The sequence below is a fragment of the Astyanax mexicanus genome, chromosome 14 (genome assembly GCF_023375975.1).
Source record: "Astyanax mexicanus isolate ESR-SI-001 chromosome 14, AstMex3_surface, whole genome shotgun sequence".
In the NCBI taxonomy this organism is placed as follows: Eukaryota; Metazoa; Chordata; class Actinopteri; order Characiformes; family Acestrorhamphidae; genus Astyanax; species Astyanax mexicanus.
Genome location: NC_064421.1, coordinates 12,891,529 through 12,918,812, shown reverse-complemented (window position 1 = coordinate 12,918,812; position 27,284 = coordinate 12,891,529). Strand labels below are relative to the sequence as shown.

Sequence of the window (27,284 nt, the reverse complement as noted above, 5' to 3'; positions counted from 1 at the left end):
TTCTGATACTGGAAAAAATGGCACATCACCTCCTTCCAAAATCCACATTGTTCTAACCAGCTGAGGAGGAATATAGAAGCAAACTCACAGATATTTCAGGTTCTCCAAGTCTTCAAAAGCTGCTCTTGGGATTCTTCTTATGTGGTTGTTGTTTAAAAGGCTTTGGGTGGAAAAAAACAACAGCAGCGTAAGCAAAGTATGGGTGGTTATACAGCTGAGTCATTCATTATGAAGTCTGTCAAACAACACTTTTGAGCATAACACGCATTTTGACACAGTCACGGAAAAGCTTGAAACTCCAAAATCTGAAAAGGATAAGAAAATAAAATCTTAAATTTCAGTGGAGGTCAATGTAAAAGTCATTTTGGAGTATCTGTATTAGAGCATTCAACCTAAAATTGTTATATAAAGTAAAGAATCAATGTACAAAAGAAAAAAAAAATACTAAAGGGAGCAATAAAGACATGTTTTTAATATCTGGATATATGTGTTTACTCGTTTTAACTTTTTTATACAGCACTGAAAAACATTAAAAGACCATGTGTTTAAGTAAAATGAACATTGATTTCAGAAATCAATATTTGTTGGAATAACCCTCTTTTTTTCAGTTTTCATGCATCTTGGCATGTTCTCCTCCACCAGTCTTACACACTGCTTTTGCAAAAATTCAAGCAGTTCAGTTTGGTTTGATTGCTTTTGATCATCCATCTTCCTCTTGATTATATTCCAGAAGATTTTAATTTGGTAAAATAAAAGTAACTTATCATTTTTAAGTGTTTTTTTTTTAAACATAAAAATGAAGTTTGTTTTCTGTGGCTGGTCTGGCTCCCATCATACCAATTTATTTCTAGCTTAACTCACAAGAATGCATCTGTAACTACATTTCAATATTTACCCTCGCACAAGTTAACGTTACCCTGGTAAGCAAGGAAGAAACAAACACACATTTAATCAGTTTAATCCAAAGCAGCCACATCACATGCTTCTCTAACCAGCAGTGCAGTCTGCATCTGAAATATATCCAGTGCTTTCACAGTCAGACAGAAAACAGCTCATAAGAAATACATGGTAGCATTGTAAGAGAGATGCAGTGTGATGGATAGAGGGTTTAAAAGCAGGGGGAATAAATTCAGTGCCGATTATGAGCTGATCTGCATGTGTGGGCTGCAGAGAGAGAGAAAGGGCAGAGGGAGGAGAGTGCAGTGTCGGAGTAAACACTTTTAACACTCCTCTCATAAAGCCCTGTCAGCATATGAAAAAAAAAAAGGGGCAGGCTAATGGAGCAGACACTTACAGCGTGTTGAGGTTCTTCAGTCTTCTGAAAGAGCCCAGCTGCAGGTCCTTAATTTTGTTAAACCTCAGATCCCTGTTAAAAATACATAAACATACTATAATGACGAATTTGCAAATACTTACATTTAGAAGAAAAAGAGGTCTGCTGGAACATTAGATATCTAAATAATACGTGCAATAAACAGGAACAGAGCTCACAGTTACTTTAGTAGAAGATTTGTTTTTTTTTATAAATAGTACTACAATTAAAAGTTTTAACATAGTACCAATATCCAATCACAGTAAAACACACCGTGTACATATTTCCTATGATTTGAACTTGAAGAAAATAAATACATGCATTTACAAACAAGCAAACAAGCAATTTAACTATTACAATTGAACTAAAGCTGCTGCACAAGTACAGTTGAGCAATCTGACAATATTTTATCCCATAGTAGAGGTGGGCGATATGGCTCTAAAGTAATATCACAATTTTTTAGGGTATTTTTGCAATAGTGATACTCTTGGCAATATGACAAAACCCTGAATTTTAAAAAAACAAAAAAACAAAATGAAAATTTAATTTTATTATTGCATACGATATGGTACTGCACATATCAAACTAAAATATAAAAAAACTAAGAATTTTATCAGATTTGTAACAGAAGTCAATGATCCTGAATGTCATGATACTAATAATAATGCACTCCAAATATCTCCATATATATTCAGGATTAATGTAAAATAAATTATACTGGCAGATATAATCTGTCTCTAATAGATATATAATGGGAAATGAGAACAGTGTAAATTGTTCTTTTGCTAAAAACAGTAAAAAAAAAAAAAAGTAGTATCCTAATGTGATAATTAGGGGTGGGTGATATGGCACGATAATTCAGGGTATAATATCGTTCACAATATTGAAAAATGTTGGCGATATTGCATTTGATATACGATATGGCACATCCCTACATAGTGATACATTTTCTTATTGAATCAACAAAATATTTTTTAAAGCATATTGAGGACATCATCAGAACAGAGAGTGTAAAAAGTAAAAGTTCTAGCAAAAACTGAATAATAATCACTTTGCTACACGTAAAAAAAAGTGTGTTAATAGTGGATCAGTAACGATTATATTTCTGTAACTCATAAAATCATCAGGATTTGATGCTTTAGATATTAAGATTTTAAGCACTGGCATCACTTGGCAGCAATGTTTCAGACTGTTCTGTTCTTCTTCTACTTGTCTATTATGGAGAGGAGCCGTTTCATTTTGCCTCTTTTCTTGCAAACTGCCTGTTTCCCAGTCACCCTGGTTTTCCAGGTATGTAAGACAATAATAAGCAAACAGCATGTTGCAGAAAGCTTTACCATCCTTCCAAAAAGCTCCATAAACTAACTAAAAAGAAATCCATTACAAGACTTAGTGAAAACCCAACACCCATTTAAATTACATGTATTTCACCTTTTAAATAAAAGTAAATTTATTGCAGCAAGAAAGCTATTTCCAGAGCACTAAGTGATAAAATAAGCAAAATTGTGCTTCCTTCTTTGTGTGTAGAAAGATATTTTGTGTGTGAACAATAACAACCAAAACAATAACATCTGTGGACCATCTTGCTCTGAAAAGTGTCTACATTGTCTGTACTGTAGTGCAACATTTCCAGAAATATAGATCTCCCTCATCACTGATCACTGCAGTAGCCAAAATACCTGAGAAACTGAACTGATTTCAGCAAACAGCACAAAACCCAAACAGCATGCAGTCAAAACAAAGATAACAGTTCACTTTCAGGCTGAGTCAGTATATGCTGAACAACACTGAGACTTCTGTAAGGTTTGGTTAAGGACATCAGACAGAAACCTAGACTAAAGAAATACAGTCAAATGCAATTGTCTTTTGTTTGAGGCTGAAATGGGTTTTCAGCCATTTTTCTATTTTTTCTGCCCCTCACTATCATTTCTCATTAATAAATAATCTTCCAAGACAATTCCAAGTAAATAATGCAAAAATGGAAAAATCAGAAAATTTAAAGAATTTCTTTTCCAGAAATGATTTGCCAAAAAGCATAAATGACAACCTAAAAATGGGAAAAATGGAAGAAAACCCATTTATACTTCATTATACAAAATTACCCTCAAGATAAAACATTACACTGGCCCATAACATCCATACATCTGCTTCTACCATTTTGTGAAAGAAAATCAACACCAGAAAAGATGAGATGGAGACGGATGTGTCACCATATCTAAAATATCTAACCTGACAGACCCAACATGCAAGTTATACTAGAGCTTCATTAAGGATTCCTCTCCACAAAATGTTAAGAACAGACGTTATGGACAACTGAGAAAACATTTCAGATTTATATTTAAACCCAATTCAAACTATTTGACCATCTGATAAAAACTCTTGAAATTGTGCGTAGCAAAATAATGTGGAGCAAGAAAATTGGATTACTCCAACACATCAATATCAACAGCTCTGCAGAAAACAGACTAGTACTTTTTCAATGTTTATTTGGAAAGCAAGAGAGTGTGACCCAATAAAGATAATGTGAAAATTTTCTGTTGTTTGATAGTCTAACTCAACGTGTGGCAAAGAAAATACTATCCTGTCTGTAAAGCATAGAGATGTCTGAGTGAGTCCTGCCTGTTGACAATCAACACAAAAGAGTTGTGCCTGGAACACGAGACTATAAGTATCTAATGTGAATAAGGCATTAGTAACTAAAGCTTTGGAGAAGATTTACTCTTAAGCAGGACACTGACTGTCCTAAACTGCCACACAAAGTCCTGACCTTAGTCCCACTGAAAACAAACTTTCATTCAATGGCCTAGCGCAGAATCCCCATCCCACCCCATGTAAAGATGGCCTGCCTGCAGACAGCGGGCTGACAGGACCCCTGTGAAATGAGCTGTGGCATGCTCAGACAGGGGCAGGCTGGATTCCACAAGGCCTTCAATGTTGCTTCAGGCAAGGCTTTCAGCAAAGGCACAGAGCGGCTGAACTCCAGCATGGAAACTATTCAGCAGCAGGACAAGTACTGTATCACTGATTGTTTGGACTTGCTTAAATAGGTTCTCCATCTACGCTCTTCAGAACGAGGTTAGCTGTCAGATTTTAAATTCCTACAGGGAAAGGCGCACTTTTAAACACTGCATCACATCTGAGTGACAGAGCTCAATTCATGTGAGAAACAAGGCATGCTGATTTACTGAAACAGTGCTCACGAGTACAGACACAATGCCTGACTCTAGGGCAGTAAGACAATACTGAGTAAGTATCACTAGATTAGGTTTTTTTTTAAAACACACCATCCACTTTTTAATGATTATTGATGGGGAGACATTAGTTCAATTAGTGTTGTGTTTAAAACCCAATCGATTAATAGCAGTGTTGTACCCATTGTACTGATTGGACAATCTTTTTTTTTATGCTGTATTATGACAGTTTTGCTAAAAGTGTCATTTTAAATAAGAACAATATACTATATATCACCTTATATACTGAATTATAACCCATGTATTGGCAAGTTTTTGCAAAAACACAGCCCAATACATTTATCTTAAGAGTGCTCAAGGCCATTCCAACAGCAAGATTTACCCAGCAACTAGGTAATCCTAGGTACCCAGCAGATTACATAGGTACCCAGCAGGTAATCCTAAAACCTCTAGAATTCTACTTTGCAATGTGTAATCACAATACCAATGATACATCTACCACAACTCCTCTACCATGTTATAAAGTCATCTATTTATGTCAACCGTGATGGCAAGCTATGTATCCAGATACACATAGTCCCTTTAGAACAGTATAGCCAATAGAATGACACCATGACCAATGCAAGGTGTGGCGGGGGGGTATAATTCATTGGAATGAAGGAGCTCCATCTCCATCTGGGATGTGGGATGTGGTGAAGATCATCCAACATCCTGATGTCAGAATGCAGATTTTAATCTGATCTTAATCTGAACAAATCAGATATTTTACGTCTTATTTGACACAGATGTATTGAGAGTCTGTCTGTGTAAACAGATAAAAAAAACACAATGAATGGGTCATTTTTCATTCCGATTTGGGCAACCTCAATATGTGGCATTGAAATCAGATATGTATTTGATATATTTTTTAATTAATGAGACTTAGGTCAAGGAAAAGGGTGGAAATAAAACGTGATTAGAAGTAACAAGCGAAAGTGAACACTGTAAATAGCATAAAAATATCCAAAACGGACTGGTTTCAAGAATATTGCAATTATCATTTCATAAGATTTAACTGGTATTAGAGTATTAGTACCATTAGAGTATTAAAGTGTTTTCTATATTTACTTATTTAAATACATTTTCTACATTGTAGATTAATATTAAAGACATAAAAACAATCAAGGGACACATATTGAATTACAGAGTAAACCGTAAAAAATTGTTTGTCCTCTACAATCCCCTAATCTAAACCTGATGAACTGAGATGGTGATTTGAGGTGATTTAATTGGGATGAGCTGGAGCTTCACAGCATAAAGGAAAAGCAGCAACTATTGTTCAGCACCTCCAGGAACTTCTCCCTTCAAGATGCTGAGAAAACTATTCCAGGTGACTCTACCTCATGAAGACACTGAGATTAAAATACCAAGAGTGTGCAGATCTGTCCGAAAAAGATAAATGTGCTACTAAGAGAATCTAAAGTATAAAACATATTCTTGTTTAACACTTTTTATTTCCAGACTAATTCTGAATTTGTTTCTGTATAGCTTTAATATAGTCCAAACTTATGTTATATGTATTCTGCAATATTCCTGCATATGTAGATATACATAGTCTATACAATTCACAACATGTGACAATACACAGAAAATAAAACTCAGTGGACAATCCTCAAACTAAAATGTGCAGACCCTTCTGGATCTCATCATGCTTCTTTTGTTGAAGCTCTTTTTACTTTGTGAGTCATTCACTTCACTCCCCCAAAAAAGCCACCAAGTCAAATGACCACTAATTCACTGCTGGTCTCCCACTCTGCCCAACAATGCTGACTCGATTCCTCACACACACCCTCACAGTTGGGTATTGTTAAATACAGACTCTTACACGGAATGCTCCTTTATTAGCAGGCATGCCAAATCCTCCCTAGCGTGACAAATGAGAGGAAGCATGTGGTGCTGATGATATTCTGGGGTGTGACATTTTTCCATTTTCTGGAAATAACTGTAGTATTTAATTATTTTCGTCAAAGGTTAAAGGCAGAACTACTTCTGATATTCAGACCAGCTGATGTCACCAGCTATTTGCAGTATATATATACTGTAGGTTACAGGAGGACAGAACTGGATTTGACCCAAGCAGTTGTTAAAGTGGGTTAAAAGTGACCTAAAACAATGAGGCATTGTGTTCAGAGTTATATTGTCCTATTGGAGAGAGCCAGCAGTGTTGTCTGTTAGAGCTTATCAGGAGAGGAAACCTCTGAGAACATGGAGTCACTCAAAACAACTAACTCCAATAACAGGCCCACTAATGTCCTGCATTACTGCAGCTATCTTTGGGATTTATGCTTTGGTTTACTGACCTACAAAAATAAAATTAAATATTGCCTATTGCGGTCCTTTTTGCAGATTACATTGATATTCAGATATATAAACAACTGAATATAATTTAGCAATACAAAGAAAAAAAAGGTCCATGTTTGACATGTTGTAATATGTATTTTTTCTAATTCTCATTCTGATGTCTGTTCTCATATTTTTTATTTCTTAACCCTCCTATAATGTTCATTTGTCAGGAACAGCAATGCTGTTTCCAGGTCGTATTGATGTGGTGCATGTTTAACCATCCAAAAATAATTACTAATTATTCTATCAATATTTAGAGCAATGGTGTTCCTTACTTCTTAACAGGAAATGTTTCAATAAGGATTATTCACAATTTTTTCATAAAGAAAAAATACATGTTTATACTTTTTTTTAATGTTTCACTACTTTATTATTTTGAAAGACCAATATAAAAAAAACAATAGTTTTACATAACATTGAAACATAACAGCAATTTTGTTTTAGTTTTAATTTTTGCAGGGGGTGATTGCAAATATGTGAGATGAATCATTTTTTTTATATTATATGTTGATTACTCTAATTAAGGCAAGCAGAAGGGGTTTCATACTGAAAAAAAAAATACTTTTAACTATTTTTCCTAGATCTTCGAACTTTAAAACGGGTCAATTTGACCTGTAACATAACAGGAGGGTTAACAATTGTTTACCTATTGTGTATGTATTGATAATAATGTGCCGTCTCTACTAGAAAGAATTAAATACAACGTATAAACGTTTATACTTATAAAATATACTAATGCATCTCAAAAATATTTTATATAATTGAAAAGTTACTTTATTTTAGTAATTTAGTGAAACTCATATTATATAGATGTGTTACACACAGAGTGATCTATTTTAAGCGTTTATTTCTTTTAACGTGGATGACTATGTCTTACAGCCAGTGAAAACCCAAAAAGCAGTGTCTCAAAAAATTGTATATATATATTATATAAGACCAATTGGTACGTTTGGCAGTGTGGGCAGTGTGGAAGTCCTGCTGGAAAATGAAATCTGCATCTCCATAAAAGTTGTCAGCAGATGAAAGCATAAAGTGCTGTAAGATTGTCTGGCAAAACACAGCACTGACTTCATATGATTGAAATAAGAAATATATTGTGATATTAATTTTGGCAATGTCCTCTAGTCCTAGCTGTCTGCTGTGCCCAGTGTTTAAATTTAGACTTGATACTGTATAACACAGTGGATCAACATCAGCAGATGACATGTCTCTCTAAACCATTACTGATTACAGAAACTTCACACTAGACCTTAAGCAGTTTGGACTGTGTGTCTCTCCACTCTTCCTCCAGACTCTGCTCCCTTGATTTACAAATTAAATGAAAAAATGGGTCAGTGATGGTTTGGAGAGCTGTGGAGCATCACCATGATACTGTAGTTATGTTTTAAGGTAAGTTTGTTAATAATGTAATTTTAAGAATAATTCATTGTAACTCATTGCCTTTCATGTAATTTCTTGATAATAAACTTTAGGATGAAACATGTCACAGAGCTTTAGAAGTGATTCCAATTTTTGAGTTAATTCAACCAATTATAACAAAGCATTAGCTCTAAACCCCACGAACAGTAGTTAATAACCTGGAGGTTTATTTGGACCAAGAACAATGGAGTCAAAATCTCTCCATAATAGGGATAGAATGGGATTTCTTAGAGATCATTCTTAAGCCATTTGAAAAACTCTGGCAACAATCATTTAAACTACTCTGGAAATACGCCTGAAGAAGTTAAAAATAAAAGCTAATGACATGAATCAACTAATTATAAAAAAACACATTACAGTAGTTAATAACCTGTAGGTTTATTTAGACCAAGAACAATAAGATTCTATATTAATCTCTCACATTATAAACTGTAATAGAAATAGAATGGGATTTGTTGGAGAGTCTGGGATCAATCACTCGCACTACACTGGAAATACGCCTGAATTTTACACCAATTAAGTAAATACATATCACACTTTGAGTGCCCTCTCACCAACAGCTGTACACATGCACTCCTGGACAAGCTACAAGAAAGAAGAAGTTAAAAATAAAAGTTAATGAGCTGAATCAACCAATTATAAAAATAAAGCCTGACTGTAGTTAAAAACCTGGAGGTTTATTTGGACCAAGAACAATGGAGTCAGAACTTCTCACATTGTAAACTGTAATAAGGATAGAATGGGATTCTTCTGAGATCACTCCTGAGCCATCTAAAAAAAAAAAACCTCTGGCATCAATCACTCACACTACACTGGAAACACGCCTGAACGCCACCCTTACTCTCATCAGCTAAGACACTTTGATCACAGAAGACAGGCAGAGTGCCATCATGTAGTGATGTGAATAGCTATTAAATAGCCATAAACCATCATCTGCATTTCAAACTGGCTGGAGAACCTGGACTGAACAGACTACCAAACACACACCACACACATCCAATGGTTATGACTAGTGGCCATTTGCCACAGATTGTGTGTGTTCCTAGAAACACATTCAATGTTTATTTATTGGCTGCTGTAGGTAAGACCAAATTAATTCAATGTGAAATTTGCCAGATACTAAAAATCACATGTTTTTGAAAGTCAGTTCTACAGAAACCTTTCCTGTGCATTTGGACTTGGACTTGGTTTCAACTTGGGTCTGGGGAGTCTGTAGAAATAAAAGTCATGGCATGAAGTCGAAGACATACAATGTCAAACTCTTATTAAAGGAGAACTCCGGTGTAAAATGGACTTTTGTTGTAGTAAAACATGATAAAAACTATTTACCTTTGATAAATAGCGCACCTCCGTTCTCCCCCAGCGTTCCGAGATCCAGAAATTTTAACACTTTGTCCAAACACCCTTCAGACTGGGTGACACGGGGCATAATTTGCCCTGATAAACCGTTTTTTCCACTGCCCGTCATTATCAGTACAATGATGCCGGCACCCGGAGCTAAAAGTTAAAGTTACTGGATGTAAACCGTAGTTTTTAAGAAGCTTCTTGTGGACTTTTTAAGTTATTAATGTCAGGGCTCTTCGGATTCTAGCAAGGAGGTGTGAAGCTACTTTGAGCCAGGATAACTGTGGAAAAAGCGATTTATTAGGGCAATTTATGCCCCCTGTCACCCAGTCTGAAGGGTGCTTGGACAAACTGTTCAAATTTCTGGATCTCGGAACACTGTGGGAGAATGGAGGTGTGATATTTATCAAAGGTAAGTACTTTTTATCATGTTTTACTGCGACAAAAGTCAGAGAGTTCTCCTTTAACATCTAAAAAGTGAAAAATTGCATATCTTTCCTAAAGTTCTTTTTACTGCGTGTCCCCTTAAGAATTAAAATAATTTGCTTAGTGGTCACAGACATGCTATTGCATTCATTGCTAGGTAGGAATGCTATGGTGTATTAGGTAGTTGCTGGTGTGTTAAAATATGGTTTCTCTGGTAACCCATGTGGTTGGTGACAAGAAGGGTGCACTAACATATTTACCCCATTTATCCATGGAAACAAGAATCTGCTGTTACACGAAAACCAAACATTCGCACAGACAATTCTAGCCAGATGCTGCTGGTCACAATCATTACCACTCACTGTGCTGTTCAGAGAGCCAGGCAAGATGATATTATTTTATCAAATTGTGATACATTTTCTAATTTCATTGACAATGTGCTTTAATAGGCATATTGAGGAGATCGTTAGTGATCAATCAGTGCTCAAAAAACACTGACCCAACTGCACATTTCATTACAAAAATTGTATAAATGTATGTTTAATTGGATGATGTGCAGCAAAAACTGAATAAAAGCCACTGTACTGTGCCTAAAGGAGCATTTGAATAGCATTTGTTTTTAAAGAATATCTTAAAGACATTCTTATAAGCATTGCATATCATGAAAATATCTGTATTATGTGGATATAGTATTTTAACCATATGCAACATCTTTACCACCACAAGTGGTATCTATTATACTGTTTATTATAGTGGAAAATTATCTCTCATGATTAAAATTAAGAAATATATTTTGATATTCATTTTGGCAATGTCCTCTAGTCCTAGCTGTCTGCTGTGCTCAGTGTTCAACCTTACTCACAAGATAACACCTCATGACTCATGAGGCAACATTTTATGATTCATTTGCTAACTGTTATCACATGATTTTTGGCTTTTGTTACTGTACAATCAAATTTCAATTCATGTCAAAACAGAACATTTACAACTTATTTTGATTAATTGATAGGATTTTTTTTACAATCTGTGGAGTTTCAGTCTATTCAGTGCATTAAATATAGATAAAATACTGCAGGTTTCAGAGCTGTTAGGTAAAGACAAACATGGCAGAGGGTCAGACTGCACTGTAGCCCCCCAACTGAGCATTAATGAAAGGGTTTTATCTGACCCTGCAGGGTTCCCTGACTTCAAACCCCTCTAAATGAGAAGCTTATTTTTCTCAGATTGTATTAAAACATATGTGATTAATATACAGTATTACATATACACAGTACAGTGAATCATATATAAGACTGACCTGTAGCTTCCTCCCACTAAGAGAAGATAGAAAAGAGCAGACAAGGAGCTCAAAACAAACTTGATAATTACTGAGGTTAAGAGAATAAAGGGCTGAGGTTAACTGAGTTTCAGGGAAAGGTGCAGCAGGGTGGAATACTGGGAGGGACCCCCTGTGAGATTAGATTTAGTGGAGCAGTCACTCATTGTTTCGCAGGCATGCTCTGTTTATGCTGCCTGGGCTTTGCTCTCTTGGCAGAGTGCTTAAGATTTAATGGAGCTTGGATTCATTAACCGGGTGCCAGGCCTCTGAATGCTGGAAATCAAAAGCACATAATACTAATAAGGGCATGCATGTTCCAAGAGAAGACCAGAGCAGCAGAGTCAAAGCTAAACACAGCAAACTGAATTATGCTTTAAAAACCGACTCTGTAGCTGCATGCATGGCGAATTTTTTTAACAGAATAGATACTAAACAGCATCCATTACAGTCTAAAAACAAAGAATTGAACAAGGCCAGTGTTTAAAGCTTGCAGTATAATCAAGTCTAGAAAGTTTTGGTTGGTCTATATTTATATTTACTTTACTGTAGCCATCTGTTAAACATGGTACAGGAAAGATTCGCTTAGCTTCAGACAGTTTCACGGTATACATCACAATATATGTTATTTCTCATGACTAGGACTTCTCTACAGGTTTGCTGCTTGTATGCTTTTGTTGACAGTTCATAGAATATATATATAAACATTAAAAGAGTTTAGATGCAGTTTTGCTTAGGGCTATATGATATGGTACAATATTATATTGCAATATTTAAAAAAAAATTAAATGCACAATATCTACCTTCATTTATAGTAGCAGATAAAAAAATTGAAAATAAATATTGAAATACTAATTATTTTAAATGTGCTGCACTTCCTCCACTTAAAGTCCCACTAGGTAGGATTTCCTTGATTTTTTATCTTTTTAAAGAAGTAAAATTACAACTTGAAACTCACTGAAGCGCTCCATTGAGGTGTAATAGGAGGAATAGCGACACTCTCGTGTCTGTGCCGGAGCTCCTCTGAGCTCAAACCAGAATCTGTAAGTTTTCCGAGGCGGCCGCGACCAACGCTCGCGAGAACTGCGACCTGCTTTCCGACCTTTAGTTCTAACAGTTCAACAAGGACTACTAGTTCATTCTGTACAAACTAACATACAGACACTCTGGCAGAAGCTGGAAAGAGACCGGATATGTCTGTGAAAGCCAGAAAACGAGAAAGAGAAACTAATCTGCCTGAAACATTTATTACACGCTACAACTGTAGGGGGAGCCCACGAGCACAAAATCTCAATTCTACCTAGTGGAGCTTCAAACAGGACTAATTCTACTTTCTGTAACACTGATTAAATCCACAATAGGGCTGGGCAATATGGGGAAAATGTTATATTACATTTTCACAACACACAATATATTTTACAACATTTTGTCATACAGGCAAAATGTTTCAGCAGTGTCAGACTCTAAAAAATACAATTAAACAGTTCTGTCAGGGTTATTAGGCACTGATGATATCCTCAATATACTTATAGAAAGAGCATATTGTTGATATGACTAGAAAAATCATTATGATACGATAAAATATTGTCATATTGCGCAGCCCTAATCACAATGTCCTCAGAGAGGTTTATCATTTGTCACAATAATACATTTGTCACGAAAGAACAATAAAATATTGTCAATATTGCTCAGCTCTAGTTTTACATCATAGAGTGCACAGTGATTTGACATGGTGTTTAAAAACTCCAGCAGCACTGCTGTATCTGATTCCTTCATACTGGTGCAACACATAGTAACACACCACCACCACCACCATTACTGTTTGCAGTTCTGAGAATGCTAAAATTGACCCACTACCCATATAATAGCTGCTCTATTGTGGTCCTCTGGGGTTCTGATTATTGAAGACTGGTGTGAAATAAGGATTGTGAAGTATACAGAGAAACCGATACAGGACTACAGTCTGTAAAGTGATCTATTTGATCAATAAAAAGGGCCATAAGTGTAAAGTCAAGAGGTTGACACACTGGTTTACTTCTCTAGTATTGTAATCTTGAGTTTACTGACATTAGCACTGGATTTATTTTAAATCAAGCACACAGGAACGTATAAATTTGATCACAAACGTAAATGACACTCTAGAACTGTAGTCACTACTGGACTTGGACCAAACTCCTGATGAATTTAACAGCTCCTGCTTTTGTACAGCATGTTTCCTGAGGTCAGGCTGCATCTCACCCGCGTCTCTGCAGGAATGATAGGCTGCTGGGGAACGAGAATGTGACGTGATCTGAGGAGAGTCAGTGACAGCAGTTGGAAACAGGATGCAGCAGCTCCAGCTCTAACAAAACTGCTGCCTGCCAAGGGATTCCACAGGGGAAATTTCATCCTTCCAGCATCCAGAATGATAAAGCACAATGAGAGCGTGAACACAACATAACTACAGCTCTTTAGCCTGAAGATTTCTAAATGAACATGAAGTGAGGGGAGGTCCTTACTGACAAAAAGTCAATTTATAATATTTTCCCTGAGCTATAAGCATCGTTCACAATTGAGACTCCACCTACATGTTTTAAGATAAGTAATTACAGCTTAAAACAGTTTCTTCTAGAAATGCACAAAAAAATTTGGCAAACAAAAATCCACTTCGGGGTTGGGTAAGATAATTAAAAAACAAATAATTTATACTAGACCACTATGGCAAGTTTAAGTTAATTTTTACGCTCTACTAACACAAATTAAACGTTTTTTATAAACTTATCAAAACTATGTAATTCAATTTTAATTAAAATACGCAAGCTGTAAAGGGCTAGTTCACTTGGCTTCTGCGTACAATGTGAAAAAATTGCAAAGAAAGCGAACAGCCGCAAATGTCATGCAGGGACATTGTTCGCAATGAACTACAGAAATAGTGCCAGCTTGTAAATTTGAGAAGACCTTCAGCCATGGATTGAATTAAAGATTTGATGCATAGGAGTGTAAATGCTACTCACATGTTACTTTAGGAGCACTACTTAAGTAAATTTATCATTTGAATAGCACTAGTAAATTAATTAATAAAAGTGAACTGCTGAGGTAAATGTATTGTACTTTGTTGGTTGGTCTGCGGGATGTTTAAAAAAAAAAAATCAATGATCAATAAAATAGGCTATTTAAATTTACGCAATTGTGAAAAAAGTGGAAAAATGACTGAAAAACCAATGTTTTCAATATTCACTCAAATGTTTAACTTTGTTTAGTTTTGGCCAAAATTACTATTTCGTCTCACTCTTATCATTTACAGCCTAAAACATATCTGTGACAGACCGCTGAGAAGCTCACTTGGACACGTCCCTTGGGTGAAAGACAGACGGAACATAAGCAGAACCAGTGAGCATTTGTTTGCCATCTGTGCAGCGTTCTCAGCAGTGAGAAGATAACTTGACTTTGGCCATCACAGTTTTTTGTGTGAAAGCTCATGGTGGGAATTGTAGGCTGATGATGTCAAGCTAAACAAGAGTTAAACAAGCCTCCCACACAATTTCACACAGCGGCCATTTTTCTCAGAGTGAACTTTGTATATCTGCGGTAGATTAAGGTGAGGGAGATGTTTATTCACACACAGATGTGCGGCATTACGTCCTCGGAGACTGAATGAATAACTGATTATCCTGGTTCTGGAAAACAAGCGTGAACGCTGTATTCTCATGTTAAGCTTTGGATGACTTCAGGGACTGATGCTCCAACATGTGTTATATAATGAATCATTTCAGTACTGATAGAATGATTTAGTGAGCTTTAGCCATGATGTCCAAGAACACGCCTCTTGTCTTGGAGAAGACCCTGTGTACCCAGCATTTTGTATCTGGATAGTGTCTGCAGCTACTTTGGATCATTTCTGTTTACCCTGTTCGTAAAATTTTGTGGACTGTTGGATTCCTACATGGATGGGACTTCATACAGTCCCCTCCAAAATTACTGGAACAGTGAGGTCAATCCCTTTTTCTGCTGTATACTGAAAACATTTGGATTTGACATTAAAAGTGGAATATGAGGAAAAAAGATCAACATTTTATTATCCCAGGCAGCGGGTTTAGGTCATTATCTTGCTGCATGATGAAGGATCTCCCAGTCAGTCCATATTCCAAGATGACAACGTCAGGATTCATGGGGCTGGAATTGTGAAAGTGTGGTTCAAGAAGCATGTGATCATCATTTTCACCTCATTGAGAATCTTTGGGATGTGCTGGAGAGGCTTTGTGCAGTGGTCAGACTCTACAATCATCAATGCTGCAGCAAGACCTTGGTGAAAAATGAATGCAACACTGGATTGAAATAAACCTTGTGACATTTCAGAAGCTTACTGAAACAATGCCACAGTGAATGCGTGATGCAATCAAAGATAATGGTGGTCCAATGCAATTTTAGAGTGCATGAATATTTTTTTGGGCCAGGCAGTGTACATATTAATGTCATTTATATTTAAAAGGTACATGGTCCCAGACTCTACATCAACAAATGACATTAATGTAGCTGTATTTACTAAGTATAGACACAGACTGACAACCACTGTAGTCATTAGAGCTAATAAAAAAAAAAATCCCAATATGTTTATTTCAGCATAGTAGCAACACATTATTTTCTTTAACAGTGCTGCTGGAGCAGGCTGGGGAAATCTCTGCACAGCATCACCACAGGAAGAGCGAGGCTAAGAGTGTTCTTTTCAATAACTATCTGCCCCCCAATCTCTCTGTGCAAATTAGCAAAGCTTTAGGGATTTTTCTGGCTTTGCATTCCACAATACCACAGAGAACGAACGCCTGACAAAGCCTGACTGCAGCAAATTCCACACAATAGAGCTTCTCTTTTCCTCACTCGCTCTCCCACTCCGACCGGACAGACCCTCTGAGTAAGACGGTTAAACCCCACGTCCAGACTGAGCTGAATAACAGAACGAGAGGAAAAAAACTGAAAGAGAGACAGACAGCACCTGACCTAAATCCAGACTAATTAAAGTGCCTGACTCTCTGAGCCCCCGCTAGAAGAGTCATAAATCTGGCTACAAATCAATAGGCTATTACATGCTAGCTCTTTGTCAGTCATGCCACTGGCCACTTCAGAGCCGTGTCTCCGGGCGGGAGCTTCCAGCATTACTCAGCTCTACAGACTGTGACTGAGCTCAGGGTCACTGGGTGTCTGACACACAAACAGCTGTTCTGCCCAAATAAAAAGGGGTACCATCAAGAACCAGATAATGGTGATACTTTTCAGGATATAGAGGGTACAATTTAGTATTCTGCGATATGATATGAAACATGATATATTGAGATTTTGGTACATTTGGTAAATTTACTTTTTATCCACGCAGGAAAATAGCTCTCGAAGACTCGAAGAACACTACTGTCTAGTGGGCGGGGTTCAAACACAAAAGTAAATGAGTCACTGTCTGTGTTTTTTGAGTTAGGCTGCACACTATATGTAACAGCTTCGTCATTGTAATTTCAGTGTGTAGAACATGCAATATCACATAAAGCAAATTTAATCAAATACATCAATCGATAGCTTGCTTAATATAAAAAGAAAAAAAAATTAAAACTTCTTATTTTCCTGGACATTCCTATACAGATAACATCTGCCCAAAATATTATAATATATTTTTCCTCCATTCTTCCACACATACACAATTATTAGTATCACGACATGTTTAATAATTGATTCCTGAAGAAGCATAGGGTAAATTACTGTGTTATTTTTATGTATTAATATTAAACAGGATTTTTTGCAATTTAATGCAGCCCTGGTTTAAAAATTGATACCACACATATTGATATATATATATATCAATATTTTTCATCCAACCCTATAAATGTAATTATTAATCGAGTTTGCTAACGATTATTTTGAATATTGTACAAGTAACATTTTTTGAAAGATCGTGAAAAGTGGAATTAGTCCCAGGCTGTTTTTACACAGCTAACTAAATTATTTCATAAGAACTTACCAAATTATATATATAAAAAAAACCTTCATTTCAATCTTTGCCCTGTTCAGGGGTATTCTCACCCTGTGCCCAGTGATTCTGGGGAGACTTCGAACAGACAGTGACCCTCCCCAGGAAGCCGTATATAAAACACAGAAGCAATAAATAAATCTGGCTCTTATAGGTAAACTATAGGCATATGCAAATTATGCCACATGAAAAGTGTTCAATTGCTACCAAATAACCAATGTTTTCATATCCTGATTTAAATGAAACGTTCCTGATGTTGGGTAACACTCTCGTAAGCAATACCCTCATCAATATCAAATCTGCATAACTCACACACACACATCTTTCTCTCAGAGTTGGAGGAATGTGGTGTTCTCTGGCCTGCCTCTCCCTCCTCTCATGCAGCAGATTACCCCACCAGTGTGTATTTCCTGGATACAAATTCAGAACAGAAATGAACTGGACCTGACTTAAGGCATCGCCAAAAAGCTGGAAAATCACTTAAGCAAATGACAGATAGAACAGCAGGGTCTACACCAACATCTGCATATGCAGCATATCCCAGTTCAGCCATTTCTCTCTGCCTCACTTAAATTGTTGTGTTTAGGACAGTATGAGCACTGAAGCAGGCTGAGAGTCTTACAGGGATGCTACCCAGTTATGGGTCAATTATGGCAATAGCTTGTGTTTAGTGAGCCAAAACTGGTGCAGCTGAAGGGGTCATGTAGACCACCTGCAGCCCATATGCAGACTACCATCGGAATTGTTTGTAGTGCATCAATAAGGAGTTGTAGGAATTGCATGGAAATTTACAAGTATGAATGTAATGATGACATACTGTATGTACGTGATCACAGTATTAAAGCAAATGTACACTTTTACTAGAGAAATTCAATTTAAAAGAAGCTCTAGTACCCTTTAAAATCACTTCTATACTGGATGCAAGATAACATACAAAGCGACATATGAGTATACAGGTTCCTAAGGACAGATGTTTTCTTTTACATATTTATTTATTATCTCAGTGAATTTCTGAACAAACCAGAAGTAAATAGGAGAGGAGGGGAAAGAGGGACTAGGAGAACTGAATATTGTTTTCAAGCAATATTCACTTTGGATTTTTTTCTTTTTTTTTTACTGCGTTTTGTTTTTACTGCACGTAAACACTGTGAATTAGTAATATGAACTTAAGGTGGACTAACAGTAGATGGACACAGTTTTTTTTTTAACTGTAATAAAAAAAAACAATTTCTTTCAAAGTCAAATGAGCACTGAAACTGTTTATTTGGATGAGTAAAGTGCTTTGGTTTATTTACAGTAAGCTTAGATTTCCAGATTTCCGCTAAGCCTGGGTGCAGCAGAATTAATGGCTAACTGCTAGCGCTAGCCAGCCAACAGCGTTACTCTGAGGAACTCGAGTGTTCCGGTAAGCCAAGGCAATATTAGTTAGCGGTTTGTACCACGTAGCTTGTTTTAACACGGTAAACACGCAGGCTACAGTTAGATATACTCACCTCTGAAGGGTGAAATTGCTAGCGCTTAATTTGGTTAGCAGCTAATTCTAATGCTGCTCAAGCTGTGCTAGCCAGGGTTAGCATCAGGCTATAGGACGATAATACTCACCTCCAAATATTGAAAAAGCTAGCCCTTTAGCATGGTTAGCAGCTAGTGCTAGCAGCTACTGCTCCAGCCTAGGAGTTAGACAGCTAAACTGAAACTCCTTTATAACGATGTACTTCTGCGGAGTGGCTTTATTGCTCCGTACAGCCTGACTGGTAAATTTCACACATAAGGCGCACCGGATTATAAGGTGCACTGTACATTTTTGGGAAAATTTAAGTATAGTGTGAAAAATATGGTAGTCTAGCATCACAAAAACAATATGCTCATCTTATCAAGTCTAAGCTGTAAATATTGGTTGAATCCACACATCTGTGTACAATTTTTTTGGACAATGGTGATATAAGTCATATCATCTTGCATCCCTATTAATCATGACATCTCTATTCAGAGTGTAAAAACGTTCACTGACTGAACACAACATTCCTGCGAGCAGCTGGTGCCGTTCTATAGCCTACATGTTTTGAAGGTGCCCCACCATCAAAGGCCTCCAGTCATGTGTGGTTTTCTGAATGCATTAGAAAAGTGTGAATAATAAACACAGCCTTCAGTACAGATCTTTATGAGTGAACATATGAACACGTTAGCTCATTTCCTCACCCATGTGTTGGTAATGGTGAACACATGTTATTGCATGTTGGCTCAGAAAAGCCTTATAAACTACAAGGGTTCCAAGCATCACAAATATCACATTAAACTGCCCTAACAATGCTCTGTGATTTACCCAAGAACAACAGACCCAAACCCCACTGATCAGCTGCACCACAGGCATTCCTGAGGAGGCATAACAGCCTGCATCATGTTGGCAGAGCAAAATGTGTAATGTGAAAGCAATCATTTCTCCATCTAAGGAAGTCCCAGGGCGAGAGTGCTCCAGAGTGTCTTTACAGAGAGGAGGCGGGATTTACAGTCAGAGCAGAACCTCCGGAGACAGCCACTGAAAAAATGATTAGGGTCGAGCAGGGGAAAGTCCTCCATAATCTCCCGACAGGACCTTAAGTCACGCAAAGCAGAGCAATTCAAAAAAACACTCAATAAAACAGAACTGAACTCAACAGGAATCAGGGGCAAGTGAGAGTACTGACAGTTAAAGCCCTGAACTGTAAAAAATGTAAGTAGATTTTACAGTAAAAACGGTCACGCAACTGTCATAACAGTAAATGTCTACAAACTCTAAAAATGTTAAAAACAAGCTATTTTCTGGAGAAAATACACTATTCTCATACTGTGAATACTCCTGCCCTGTGATTATAACAGAAATATTCAACAATATTTATATAACACTTATTTTAATCTAAAAATTAGGGGTGTGCCATATCATATAGTACGCGATAATATCGCCAAAATTTTTGAATATCGTGAACGATATTATACCCTGAAATATCGTGCCATAACACTCAACCCTAATTATCACATCTGTTTACTACTTTTTTGCTGTTTTAAGCAAAAGAAAAAAATACACTGTTCTAATTTCCTATTACATATCTACTAGAGACAAGTTATATCTGTCCAGTATCATTTTTTTTTCTTTAATCCAGGATAAATTCTTATTATTAGTATCATGACATCATAGTATCATTCTGAATCATTGACTTCTGTTACAAATCTGATAAAATATTTGTATTTTTTAAAAATATATCAGCTAGGTGTGCCATATCATATTGTATACAATAATACAATGAGAGTTTTGATTTGTTGCAGTAGTTTTTTTGTTTTTGTCATATCGCCAAGAGTATCCTTATCGCGATAATACCATGAAATATCATGATATTATTTTAGGGCCATATCGCCCACCACTACTAAAAATTGTTGCAGTCATCAAAAAAAAATCACATTGTGAATATATATTTTGGGGTGGAATTCTGGGGCAACCACAGCAGCCAGTATTATACAGATAGTGTTTAATAAAATTCAATCATTGTACAATATAACCATTTACTATCAATGAGTTCAGCTATGACCTAAAATAATCTAGCTGTGAGAGATGTACTCACTGAAGCCATCATTAGGTCATATATGGGTGACTTAACAATTTTGTTCTTGCAACATGTTAAAATTAAAGTTTAACATTTATAAATCACCCTTTTACATTAAATCTAAAATCAGAAATATTCTAAACCCAGAACAAAAGCTCATTTTTACAAGGATTGTTTTGCAGATTTAAAAGTGCTGAATATATATATTTTTAAGTAATATATTTGTAAAATGTATATGGTTTGTCAGCTTTCCAATCTGTCTTGTACATATTTAACAATGAAATCTAAGAAAGTACACATTTAACCATATAGACATACTAATTTTTGGGTAACACAGATACCTAACACTAAAATATATTTTTCTTTTAGGTTTAGATTAAAATATTATAGAGTTGGAATAAAGTTACAGGTAATGGTTAGGGATACGTTTTAGGGATGATTCAAGGATAAGGTTAGGTTTAGGTATAGGGCATCTGACAATACAATATTATTGTGATATGTTGCCACGACAACGCTTTTAAAACGATAATCTGACAGTTCTCTATAAAACTTTATGGCATCTGTATTGCTGAAGAGGATAAAATACTCCTAAATTTACCAACCACTGTTCTTTACTGCAGGTTTACCCTATGTATTTGATTAATGATGTATATATATATTATATATATACTATGTGTATATATCACAATATAAACATTTTGTCCCACCCTTAATGGAAATGCTTCTTTTTTCTCTTGTAAAGTTGCATTTTTTTCCCCAGCAACAAAATGAAAAGGCTGTGCGACTCCCAGTTGAGGAATCATGTCTTTAAAAGCAATCAGAGGAGTTGTAGCAGCTCATTTCTGTAGTGGAGAGTCAAATATCAGCCATCTACAGTATCTATCAGCTGCTGGCTCCTGTGTTTACTCAGCACTATAAAGCTCTTGTGTATTTATTACTCTGTATCACCTACAGGCAGAACCCCAGGCGGTGAAAACTCACCTCCGCATTATAAATCATCCTCTCTTTGTTTCACTCTATTGTTTTAAGCACCTTCATGATCCCGAGTCAGGAGATGAATGACATTCCTTTCTGAATCAAAGCAATCTGCCCTGGGGAAGGGTTACACTCAAGAGCTGGAACTCTGCGTGTAGCAGAACCACTGGAAAGTGAAACGAGGGGAGGGGAGGGGATGGGATGGGGAGGGGTGCAGGGGCAACTGGGTACATTCATGTTCCAACAAGACCAGAGAGAACAGCAACAGGTGGTTGCATTAAGCCCTGTGAGCATGAGGCTGTTAGTGTGGGACAACAGGCTCAACTTTAATGGGTCTCCAGCAGAACAACAACACTGGACTGCTCCTCAAATTACATGATACACCTTTTATATACCCAATATCCACTTTGATAGCCGCACTGAGCTATGTAGCTCTGGAAAAAATAAGAGACCACTTAAAAATGATGAGTTTCTTTGATTTTACCAAATTGAAAAACTCTGAAATATAATCAAGAGGAAGACGGATGATCACAAGCCATCAAACCAAGCTGAACTGCTTGAATTTTGACACCAGGAGTGTAAGACTGGTGGAGGAGAGCATGCCAAGATGCATGAAAACTGTGCTTAAAAACAGGGTTATTTCACCAAATATTGATTTCTGAACTCTTAAAACTTTAGGAATATGAACTTGTTTTCTTTGCATTATTTGAGGTCTGAAAGCTCTGCATCCTTTTTGTTATTTCAGCCATTTCTCATTTTCTGCAAATAAATGCTCTAAATGACAAAAAAAGTTATTTGGAATTTGGGAGAAATGCTGTCCATAGTTTACAGATTAAAACAACAATGTTCATTTTACTCAAACATATACCTATAAATAGCAAAGAAACTGAAGTGGTCTCGGCACGGCAGTGCTGCCGGAGTTTTTAAACACTGTCAATTCACTGTCCTCCACTCTATTAAAACACTTCTATCCAGCTGCTCCACCTTGTAAATGGGCAGTGCTGAGAATGACCCACCCATGCAAATAATAGCTGTTCTGTGGTGGTCCTGTGGGGTCCTGACCATTGAGGAGCAGTGTGAAAAGAGGATAATAAAGTATAATAATAATAGTTATTATAGAACTACAAGGCGTTCTTATATGTTCACTGGACAAACTGTAAAAAGTTATGGCAAACAAATTAGTCTTTTTACATTTCTAATGTATAGTTTGTGATGTTTACTTCCTATTTTAATCAATCATTCTTAGTTGCCTATGAAGTTTATCAGCTTTAACTAAACATTGTGTAACGTGAGTTAAATGTGTTTACTGTGAGCTACTACTAAAAAGGTATTTTTCTCCACCCTCAGCTCAAATTTAAAAAAGGCTAAAATATGGAAAGGAGTATTTTGAGAGGGGCACTGGGTGATGTATGGGTTTAGAGGCAGGGCAGGAGGAAGAGAGCTGATTGGCTAAGCTGCAACAGCAGCAGTGTCCCTCTGATAGCGGTGAGACGCAGATTGTTGGATGTCAGGACGCGGTATTATTAAAAGGCTGATGTGTCTGCATATTAAAGTACAGGGAATCATCATCCACGCCTATAGCACAGTTGAACCTGAAAAGGCACTGCAGAGACAGAAATTACCACAATAAAAGTGTTTTTAAAGTTAAGAAATGTTTATAAAAATATTAAGCAGGACTGGTATGTTTTATTACTTCAAAAGGAACAAATATCAGCTACTGAAGAATATTAAAAAATATATATAGTTTAGTGGCTTTTTAAGAAATATTGTTATATAATGTTTTTACCTGATCGCCTGGCCCTAGACATCAGTAAGGCAGTATTTTAGCGCATCCCTGGTCAACAAATGTAGTCTTTTTTTAGTGATACATGCAGTTTACCATTATACTGCCCACCCCTAATTATGCCCTGGTCAGTGTCCCAGTCTAAGACTTGCTGCCAGATTAATAGTGACCACCATATATCCCCAGTTAGAGCTCACTCACTCCTTTGTGCTTGGACCCAGTCTGAATGGAAGCCTCTGTTTGCACACATGTACACTGGTCCAGGAAACCAATGCATGCAGCTATCACATGGGACTACTAAAACCAGCAGGGGAACATATTATAAATTCAGGATTTTTTTTTTGGAGGGTGGTGGTCCTGTTCTCCCCCTCCCTTTACATTCTAGCACTTTGGCTCACAAAAGACATTTTTGTTGATCTGCCCGTTTTCTTCAGATGTTTTCATGCAGCCTCACCATGCCAAATACTAAACAGTGCCTGGTTTCTAACACTCTTCCTTTGATGCAGCAAAAAAAAAAAGAAGCCCAAAAACTGACTTGACCTCCATGATGCTGAATGGGTCACGCAGCCAAAATTAAACTGCTCCATTGATTTGCTCTCATTAGCTGGTACACATTACGTATGAGGCAACAATGTGACTCTTTCATGTGCAGTTAAAGTCTTGCTGTTTGACCCGAATAATTCCACATGCCTGCTAGACTGATCAACAGGAGTGAGCTGAGGACGTCCAATTAAACTGACTCCTCTTGAAAAGAGCAGCAGGTATAGTCTCCTTAGTTAGCTTTACCAAGTTTGTGTCTCTAGAAGAACATCTGTTTTATAAAAATAAAATAAAATAAAATAAATCACTTTAACACCTACAAAATCAGGGGACAGGAAATAGTATTGTACTAGTATCCCATGACTTTTGCCATATCTATAAAAGTGATTTCTACCAGAGTCACTTGTCTGTTCACACTGACAATTACAGTCGAAAGTCAAAGTCTTCTATGGCATTTTCCCGGTACACACAAAACATAGTGGATAAAGAATGTTTCATTAATCTAGCACCCACTCTTAGGCCTCACATGAACAAAATCACTCAAAAACACCTTGTCATGAACCTGATCATTACTGTTTAATGTCACTAACAAGATAACACCTGATAATTTACACAAAGATTAGTATTCCTTAAACTTTACCTGGGGGTAACGGTTCATGATCAATTTACATACTATTATCCCATGATTTCTGGCATGCCATTGTGTTTTTGAATTAGAAACATTCCTTCAATTGAATAAAGCAGCAAATCTAAAGAAAGATCATTTACATACATTACTAACAAAAAAATAAACAGTTTATTGAATCCCAAAGGTTAAAGAGAGATATACTGTATATAATGCCAGGTATTTTAATACAACAAGAAGAAAGACCACAATATTATGACCTATGAAGCTCTATAGAATAAATGTGTAGAATATGGGCTTTTTAAAGTGACAGATTGCCAAACTAAATCTGATGGACACCGTCTTACTATTGTTTAGCTACGTAAAGATTAGCTACGTAAACATTGTGATACAATGTGATCCTGATAAAGACTTGTCTAAGCACCAACAACTCTGTGCCAACAGCCAAGTCACAGGATACCTTCAGGACAGTCAACAAGACCATGGCTCCAAAGTATGTCATTAATGGAACATTCCTGCACACACTAAAATGAAGGAGGAGGTCAGAGCTTTCTATCTCCACACACAGAGCAGGAAGGAAAGGCAGCAATGTGTTGTTTAATAGCTAAAGCCAAATCACCTTATTAAGCTCTCACTCACTACCAGCTCAAAACAATGACATTATGGCCTACATATAAACTGACCTTTCAGAGAAATTAATTCACTGCACTGGTGGAGCACTCTCAGTTTATAAGACATGATTTCATATAAACACTTTATCTACCAGCGGAGGTATTCTATTCTACTCTAAATACAACATAATAAAGATACCAAGAATACAAATCAGAAGGTTGATTACTCAAAAACTACGTACACAACAACAGCATGGCCAATTACTCACTAACGGAATAAGATGTATAAACAGATAAGACTGGACAACAAAGGGAGAACAATGAAGAAGAAGTGGGATTGGCCAGGTAACCACAACAATGAGGAAACAGATAAGATAAAGTTGAGATGAGCTACACCGCCAACTACAGTCTCCAGCAGTGAATGTAGGTTATAGGAGATTAGAAAACTTCAGCGTACTGAAATGAATTCAGTAGAACTCAGAACTCATCCCTTTAAAGAGTGTCTAACAAGATAAGTTATCTACTTAAATTTAAACATTTAAACGAATCATCAAACAACCAATAAAAGAGACATACAAACTTGAAAATGATTAAAGGTTTGGAACTGTAGGGTCTGACTTTATCTTACTTGAATACAAATAATAATAAAAAACAATTCATCACATGAAACGAAGAGAATTAATGCATGTTTTACAGAAAGACACCCTGCACCAGTCAGCTCACACCTGGCCTCTCTCAGAGAGCTTCCAACAATGCATTTCATAATGGCAAACAAACCAACAAATGACAAAAACAGCTAAAGGACACTAAAATAATAATCAAAAGAAATGCTGTGTAAATGTTTGCACTGTAAGGTCAGGCTTACAATTTTTTTCCCACTTTAAAATCAATAAAATTAAACCAAGAATGAGATCAGGAGCAGCTTTTACTGGTATCTGGTTTCTGATGGTCTACACTGATGAAAAAGCTGATAATCCAGACGAGAAAAAGGTTAACCAGCAAAATAATAAACTAAATAACAAAATATAAACTAATCAAACAACTGAATCAGATTGACTGGCTAGAGCTGACCTTGCTGTTATTTTCAGCAGGGAAACAAACAATGACTAGAGAAGTAAATATATACACCTAAAATAATAAAATGAGTGTTTGCTACAACTGTAACGTCAGCTCTGAGATTTTCTGATAGTAAGCATTGTTGAAATAATAGAGAGCCAGCAAGACCAAGATAGTGGTGCAGTGTAATTAGAAGAACCAAGTTAGTTGGTTGACCAACAAGACCAAGCTTGTTAATCCAGCCAGACCAAACTAGTTGATCAAGCTAGTTGATAAGCAAAACCAAGCTGACTGACCAACAACACCAAGCTGGTTGTGCTGGATGACCAGAAAAAAAAGATGAAGCTGGTTTACCAACCAGACCGAGCTGGTTGACTAGCAAGACCAAGCTAGCTGACCACAGCAAGACCAAGCTGGTTGACGCACGATACTAATCTAATTTAGTTGACCAACAAGACCATGCCGGTTGTGCAGACTGACCAGCAAGACCAAGTTAGTTGGCCAGGATGACCAACAAGACCAAGTTGGCTGTGCAGGATGGCCAGCAAGACCAAGCATGACCAAAATCAAGACCAAGTTGGCTGTGCAGGATGGCCAGCAAGACCAAGCATGACCAAAATCTAATTTAGCATTCAGTTGGATACAGCTAGTTAGCTAGTTTACCAGTATAAAGTATGTTATTTCCTCGATGACCAGCTTTTTTAATCACCTTCAACCATCTAAACCAGTGGGATAGTAGAC

General features: G+C 36.7%; 1 protein-coding gene across 1 annotated transcript in view; it reads right to left on the bottom strand.

The window, feature by feature from the left end:
* The window catches only part of LOC103028918 (peroxidasin), an 88,309-nt gene that overhangs the window by 60,345 nt on the left and 680 nt on the right, over positions 1-27,284 (bottom strand). Inside the window, exons 2-3 of the mRNA XM_007257326.4 lie at positions 1,295-1,366; positions 89-160 (exon numbers count right to left, since the gene is read on the bottom strand). Of these exons, the coding sequence (XP_007257388.3) occupies positions 89-160; positions 1,295-1,366 (144 nt within the window). The remainder of the gene's footprint in view (positions 1-88; positions 161-1,294; positions 1,367-27,284) is intronic.